General features: G+C 47.5%; 2 protein-coding genes across 2 annotated transcripts; one reads left to right on the top strand and one right to left on the bottom strand.

Moving 5' to 3' along the window:
• Positions 1-463: 463 nt before the first annotated feature.
• LOC110548386 (myeloid-associated differentiation marker-like) lies at positions 464-1,363 on the top strand. Its single transcript, XM_021636583.1, has one exon. It carries the CDS (start codon positions 464-466, stop codon positions 1,361-1,363), a length of 900 nt encoding a protein of 299 aa, XP_021492258.1.
• Positions 1,364-3,930: 2,567 nt separating this feature from the next.
• LOC110548387 (proline-rich protein 23A3-like) lies at positions 3,931-4,713 on the bottom strand. Its single transcript, XM_021636584.1, has one exon. The coding sequence runs from the start codon at positions 4,711-4,713 to the stop codon at positions 3,931-3,933; it is 783 nt and encodes a 260-aa protein (XP_021492259.1).
• Between the last annotated feature and the right edge of the window lie 2,976 nt (positions 4,714-7,689).

Genomic DNA, 7,689 nt, shown 5'->3' on the forward strand with positions numbered 1-7,689 from the left:
GCAGACACAGCAGAGAGAATTTATCACACAGACTCACGTTCAGGTTTAGAGAGCCAAGGCTGGACAGACATAGCGGAGATAACTATTGAAGCATATTTTGGAGGCAGGTCAGATGGGATCAGAGGGTGTAAGAATTCACTATACAAGCCTGGCGACCTGAATCCATCGCCCGAATCCATGGCAGAAGGAGAGAACTGACCCCAGTTTGTCCTCTGATTTTCACAGGTGTTCTTGTGGCATTGACACTCCATGGCACACGCATGTCACTCATGCTCACCCAAAGACACACCAGTAATAAATTAAACATTGAGACTTGTTTGTGCTGCAGAAGCCACTGGTTGGAGAGGACTTCCTATCAGCCTTTTCCAGGTGTACAACCCCTTCAGCCTTCGCAGCCCGAACTTTCTTTCTGGTCCTCAGTTAAGGCAGCAGCCATGCTGGTATCAGTACCTGTACAACCGTCATGGCTATAACGGCATCATCCCCCACCACTGTGGGGTCCCCCCCACGGGCACTGAGCCAGCCCCTGGGGCTCCTCAGTCTCCTGCAGCTCATATCCACCCGTGTGGCTTTCTGTGTGGCCACTTGGACAGGGTCCACAGGTAACCGGGCCATGTCCACCTGGTGTTTCTGTTTTCCTGTGACCCTTACCATCCTGATCATGAAATTAGGTGGACTCCAGACCCCTCAGGTCATGGCAGAACATCCTCAGTACATTCCCCATGCCTGCTACATGGCCCTCTTCTGCCTGTCCTTTTCCACCATCTATCCCACTGTCTATGTGCAGTTCATGCCTCATGGATGTTGCCGGGACCAAACCATCGCTGCCAGCACCTTCTCCTGCTATTGCCTGTTTCCACCGAAGTGGCCTGGTGAGATCACTGGCTACATGGCCACCATGCCAGGGTTGCACAAAGTTTTTGAGGGCTTTGTAGCCTGTGTCATCTTTGCCTTCATCAGCGAAGGGTACCTGTACCAGCAAAAGCCTGCCCCGGAGTGGTGTGTGGCAGTCTGTGCCATCTGCTTCGTGCTAGCTGAGGTGACCATCTTCTTCACCCTGGGGGATTGTTCCAACAGGTTGCCCGTCCCTTTCCCCACCTTCCCATCAGGCCTTATTGCCTTATTGTCCGTCCCCTTTTACGCCACTGCCATTGTGCTCTGGCTCCTGTGCCAATCGGATCAGAGGTACAATGGCCGTCCCCAGCACGCAATGGATCCAAGCTGCATGTCTACAAATGCCCACTCAGTGTGCCACTGGGACCGCTGGCTGGCAGTGTCCATGCTGACACGTGTCAGCCTGCTGGTATACGTGTCTGATCTGGTGTACTCCACCTGTCTGGTGTCCATCAAGGTGCAAGATTGACAAGGGGTGCCCCTGACATCCTCCTTGTAGCCTCTTCACCTGATTACCCAAGGTTTTTGTACCGTCCTGTTCCTCCTCGGGTCCCTTCCATTTCCTCTTCCCTGTTGTATGTGTATATTCTTCCTGACTCATTGTTCTCTTTTCATCCCTTTCTCACCTTTCCTCTTCCAGCGTGTCTATCCCGTTTTGCCCTTGAGCTTTGGCTCCACAGCCCTCTTTGACCTCTTTCATTTTCTTATCTCTTATTGTTTTCCTGCTGGTTTTGTCACCTGCCTGTTTCCCTGGGAGCACTCTGAAGTCTTGCTTTCTCTCATCCTTCAAAGGTGCTGGGCCCACACATCCCACACTCCTTTGCAATTACCCACACTCCTTTGCAGTTCTTCACCACATGGGTCTCTTTAGGGGCCATATTGACAAAGCATGGCCGCCTGCTTGCCTTAGCTGTGCCTTAACAAGTATGTATGTGAGTGCCTTAAAGGGGTTGGGGAGCAGGCCCTGTAGGTTCAAAACAAAACAAAACAAAATCCTGGAGGTCCGTAATTTCCAGTGGCCAGGAGTCATCATTATGCAGAGTCTCTGCCTCTACCTGTCACTTAGCTTTGCCTCAAATTGGCTCTAGATTTTTTTTTTTTTAAAACCAGGCTTACCAAAAGCCCACTGCCTAAATGCTATCCTAGATGAAGCAAAAGATGGAGGCCTTTCCCAGAATTATTCTGTGCTATACAAACAACCAACCCACCAAAAACACCTGCATGGTTTTAAAGACAACCCTGAAGTATGTCTGAGGGGCAGAAATGGTGGCCCTCCTATCTCAGGGTTAAAAATAACATGGCCTGCTTTAGCAGAGGTGAGAAGAAAAATGGCCTCTGCCGGCCTTAAAGACACTACTATTCGCCTTTTCTTTTTTTTTTCTGAACATGAAGACAAAAACAACCAACAAGTTTTGTTGCTGTTTATTTTTTAAGTAGGTTTCCAGCCGGCCTTATGTCGCCCAAGCTGGTCTCAAACCTACCTGTGCAGCCGAGGTTGTCCTTGAACCCTTGGTCTTCCCATCTCCACCTTCCACGTGCTGAGATTTGTGTAGCCCCACTTCAGAGGGAAGCTTCTTAAACCTCTTTTCTTTGGGGTGTGTGTGTGTATCAGGAATATCAGCATTGGAATGGCTTGTGTGTGCTGCGCATGAACCCAGATCTGTGGCTAGCTGCTTCCTGATGCTGCTTTCTGCTCCTCTGGGACTCACATGCATGACTCGATTTAAATATGAATAAACAAAAGCGTATTTATATTCACTGTATTTACATGTATATATAATATTTATATATAAATATATATGTATATATAATTAAACAATTATTTTTAAAAGCTGTATGTAGGCTCTTGGTCTACATACAGGATTTCATTACCGAGGTGGGTCTGGGCCACAAAATGTGTTTGAACCCAGCCTGGGCAACTTAGTGAGACCCTGTATCAAAATAAGAAGTAAGGAGAGAACTAGGGGTGTAAATGTATTCGAGTGCTTGCCCAGCGTGTGTGAGACCCTAGGCTAAATCTGCATTAATGCAAAAAGAAATTAAAAGCAGATGATTAGTCTCTAGCAAAAAAAGAAAAAAAAATTGAGGTTAGGCAGAGATCAAAAGGGACATTTGGTAAGGTAGGTTCATAAATCTGAACAGCTACAATTTTATAAATGATCTTATAGACTTCATCTTTACCAGTGAGATTTTATTTTATTTAATTTTTTTTATAAAACAAGACAAGAATAGTAACTGTATACAAAACATTACAAAATAGGCTTATAGGAAAAAAATCAGTTCAGAATTCAAAACAACAAATAATGTATAATAATAATAATAATGAAAACATTTTCCATCAGTTTGGTGGTGAAATCTTGATGTGAACATAATATAAAAAGAAGTGCAAGCCACAAGCCTTTGATCCCGACACATGGGAGGCAGAGGCAGGGGGATCTCTGAGTTTAAGGCCAGCCTGGTCTACTACCTAGTTTTAAGACAGCCCGGGCCACAAAGTGAGATACTTTCCAAAAATAAACAAAACAAAAGCAAAAAACAAACAAACAAAAACCAAAATAAACAAAACAAATGCATATTCCAGTGCATGCTGGAAACAGCCAGTAAAATCCTCTACAAATCTCATTTATAATGAAAAGACTGAAAAGCAAGACTATATCAGTAGCTTTGGAGATTGCCGCGAAGTACATTCAAGCGAAGTAAGCATCATACCTCATCACGGTGTTGGGTAGTTTTCCAGGAGAGCAGCCCAAACACCAAGGAGGTAAGCCATGTCCAAATCATCAAAAATTCATGGGAAAACACGGAAGGACACCGAGAGCATAAGAAACCCACTGATTTCTTGATTAGGGAAGGAACAGGGAAACAGTGTTGGGAATGTTCCACTATGAAGTCTAGAAATCTGTCGGGAGGAGTCCGCGGTCCTTTTGAGTCAGCGAGAGTGGGATTTTTATTCCGACAATAGGCGACTAAGTGCCTTGCATCTAGGGGTAGAGAAGCCCCTCACTTGTAGTGCATCAAGGATTTGTGCGGGGCAGTTCATTCACAGAACAGTCTCCTCCGGGCCTTGCAGGGGGTCCGCGGAGGGCACGGAGGGCGCTGCTCCTGGGGGCTTGGAGGAGGAGATGGAGGCAGGGGCTGCAGTGGTGAGCAGGGGAAGGGTCCCTGCAGGTAGCTGTCCAGGTGCCAGACAGACCTGGGAGAACACGGCTCTGCATCAGGGCAGGGGACCGGAGGATATGGCTCCGGGCCACAGTCCGGAGGCCGAGGACTGGGCACTTCTGTGATGGAGGAAAGGAGCCCAGCGGCCTGGCTAGCGGCAGGATCCATCGAGGGCTCCAGGAAGTCCTTCTCCTCATCCCAGGAGACCTCTTGGTAGATGTCTTGGACATACTCACAGAGGGGTCCTGGCTGGAGGACGACGGGGTGGTCCTGGGGCAGGTCCTGGAGAGCGGCTTCCTGCGGGCTGGAGGGCGAGAACCCAGGCTGGCCAAGCTGGGCGGAGGTCTGGAGGCCCTCTGGAACCAGGATGATGGTGTGTCCTTGGAATGTCACTTCCAGGACCGAGGTGGGCTCGGGCTCCAGCAGCAGGTCGACGCCGTCCAGGAGCAGCTGCAGGGCGGAGCCGGCGGCCAGGAACACCACGGAGATGAGCGTGTCGTCGTGTGGCCCGGCGGGCGCCTCCTGGTCGGGCTGCAGCAGGGGCTCCGGGCGCGCGGGCTCGTGGAGGCGGGGGCGCTTGGCAGGGCCGGGTCCGGGCGGCTGCGGTGCCCAGCAGGGCGCGGCGTCGGCGCTGGGGCTGCGGGGCCTCACGCACAGCATGTGGACGGCGCTGCGGGGCCGCGGAGGCGCGGGGCGCGGGGTGCGGGGCGCGGCGCGGGGTGCGGGGCCTGGTGCGGGCAGATGCGACGGCGCGGGCGGAGCGGCTGCAGCCTCGCGTTCTGGCACGTGTGCCAGGCCAAGAGCTGGGGGAAATCTCGATCTTGCGCACTGAAGGCCGGATACGTATAGCTGTCAATCAACTTGCAAAAGATGAACCGGAACCATGTCAACACGGAAAAGGTCAGTCTAGGCTGCACCTTAGGGCTGCTGAGTCCTGGAGGCTCCGCCCAGGAGTGTCGGCCTGACCAATCGTCTTGGCTGTAGTTGGGAACTACTTCTTTTGGCCTATAGGAGGCAGAACAGTTTACGCGGAATAGAATTTCAAGATGGCTGGGGATTAGAACTCGTAGCGTTTTTGGGGAGTCTAAAGATCGCTGAAAAACTTGCCTCCGCCCTTTAAAACCCGACCTAGTTAGAAGCTACGGGAAATTGCTTTAACAGTTTTTTGTTGTTGTTGTTGTTTTTGTTTTTTTTTTTGGTCTTTTTTCTGTGTTTGGAGAATGGGTTACTAGGTAGCCAGGGCAGACAGGAGATGTGAACTACTGAGATTGTGCGTGTCCTTGTGCAGCCTGTACTCACGCCGCAGGTAAAGAGAACTGTGTTTGAGGCAAAGAGTCGCTGCAGAGTGACACATTGTCTCAAACAAAACAAATCTGGTCCAGACAGAGCTCAACAGGTAAAGATTCTCAGCGCCTTGCCTGGTGACCTGAATTTGATCTTGGTCCCACTTGGTGACACGCGGTGGCACACAATCCTACACATAGTAAATAAATGTAATAAAACCTTTTTTTTTTTTTTAATTTAAGATAGGGTTTCTCCGTAGCCGTGGATATCCTGGACTCACTTTAAACTCACAGAGACCTGCCTGCCCCTGCCTCCCCAGTGCTGGGATTAAAGGAGTGTGCCACCATGCCTGGAGACAATCTTTTTTTATGCTCTCTGGACTCCTTATCCAGGAGAATGTGACTTTGAACTTGTAATCACCTGCCTCCGACTCCCAAGTGCTGGGTCATAGCCATGCACCGCAACAAGTGGGCTTTATGCCATGCAGGGAGTCGAATGGAGCCAGGGCTTTCTGCTTGCCTGGCAAAAACTCATTCTTGCTCTCATCTGTTAAACCAGTGGTTCTTAACTTGTGGATTGTGGCCTCTGGGAGATGTCGATTGACCCTTTCACAGGGAATGCATATCAGATATCCTGCATATGGGATATTTACATTACGGTTTATAATAGTGGCAAAATTACAGTTATGAAATAGCACGACAATAATTTTATGATTGGGATTATCACAACTTGAAGAACTGTATTAAAGAGTCATAGCATTTGGAAGGTTGCCCTAAATTAAATGGAAAGTACAGATTCCCTTCTCCAGCTCTAGAAAAAGATTTTTTTTTTTAAGTTTTTTATTTCTTTGCTTTTCAAGATAGGGTTTCTCAGTGTAGCCCTGGCTGTACTGGAACTCACTCTGTAGACCAGGTTGGCTTTGAACTCAGAGCTTTGCTTGCTTCTGCCTCCTGGGTGGTGGGATTAAAGGCCTGTGCCACTACTGCTTTGGCAAAAGGCATTTAAACAAACAGTAAAGGGGAACCTTTGTATAGATGCTTCCTGAATATCAAGGGAGGCACTCTAATTTATTTAAATTTTATGGATTTTTGCCAGCTTGTATTACCTGGGCACCACATTCATGAACTGCTCGGGGAGGCCAGAAGAGGGTACTGGATCCCCTGCAGCTGGAGCTACAGATGGCTGTGAGCCAAGATGTGTTGGGGGTCAAACCTGAGTCTTCTGGGAATAGCAACAAATACTCTTAATGGCTGAATTTTTTCTCCAGCCCCTTTTCCTTTTTTTTTTTAAATTAATTAATTTATTTTATGTATATGAGTGATCTGACTTCACACACACCGGAAGAGGGAATCAGATCCCATTGTAGATATTGTGAGCCTTTATGCGGTTGCTGGGAATTGAACTCAGGACCTTCTGGAAGAGCAGCCAGTGCTCTTAACCTCTGAGCCACTTTTTCAAACCACGTTTTCTTTTTTCTTTTTCTTTTTTTCTTTCTTAAACTTTGAAATTATTACTTTCTTGCTGAATGCATCCATGAGTGCTGATTTTGTATAATTTCCACCCCTACCTCTTTCCATCCTCCAGTCTCATTCGTTTTTTGACTTCTTTAATTGTCACAGACATATCTTTATATGACATATAAATACAGCCCGCTGATTCCACTTAGTGTTGACCTCATGTTTATTTATTTAGGGCTGATCCGTTGGGTTTGGATAAACGACTGGTGGGGCTCATTCCTCAGGAAGACTGATTCTCTCTCAGCAACAGATTCTGCATCCCTTTCATCTCTCATTACATGTTGGCATGTCAACTGGTATTTTTACTGTGCGGGCCTTGTTTAGATGACCATTTTTTTTTTCTTTGAGATTTCTCGGGTGTGGCTTCATATACGGAGAACAATGTCTCATAGCAGGTGACCTAGTTCTCTGGCTCTTACATTCTTTTCTTTTCTTTTTTCCTTTTTTTTTTTTGAGAAAGTGTTTCACCATGTACCACTAGCTGGCCTGGTACTTATTACATAGAGTATGCTGGCTGGCCTCAGACCCACAGAGATCTGTATATATACATATATATATGTGTGTATATTATAAGCAATATATAATATATTTATTATAAGCCATATATATACGCAGTTACATGTTACCTTCAAGTTCCGGGAGGACCAAGGGCAGTAGCAATAGCCTTTGTTATTTTGAAAGCTTCTACCATTCCCTTCACCAAGAGCTTGAAGGGAGGGTCACTACGCTTGGTGCTGGGGTAGTCTATGGCTATCTGTAGGTACTTTCTGGGATGGTTCAATCAGTTTTTGCTATCCAGGATTTAGGATATTTTGACCAATATGTGTATGAGACC

The sequence above is a fragment of the Meriones unguiculatus genome, chromosome 6 (genome assembly GCF_030254825.1).
Source record: "Meriones unguiculatus strain TT.TT164.6M chromosome 6, Bangor_MerUng_6.1, whole genome shotgun sequence".
NCBI classification, from domain to species: Eukaryota; Metazoa; Chordata; class Mammalia; order Rodentia; family Muridae; genus Meriones; species Meriones unguiculatus.

What these genes read in the sequence shown, in the direction of transcription:
- LOC110548386 (XM_021636583.1), top strand. Translation starts at nt 464, where the DNA reads ATGGCTATAACGGCATCATCCCCCACCACTGTGGGGTCCCCCCCACGG.
- LOC110548387 (XM_021636584.1), bottom strand. Translation starts at nt 4,713, where the DNA reads ATGCTGTGCGTGAGGCCCCGCAGCCCCAGCGCCGACGCCGCGCCCTGC.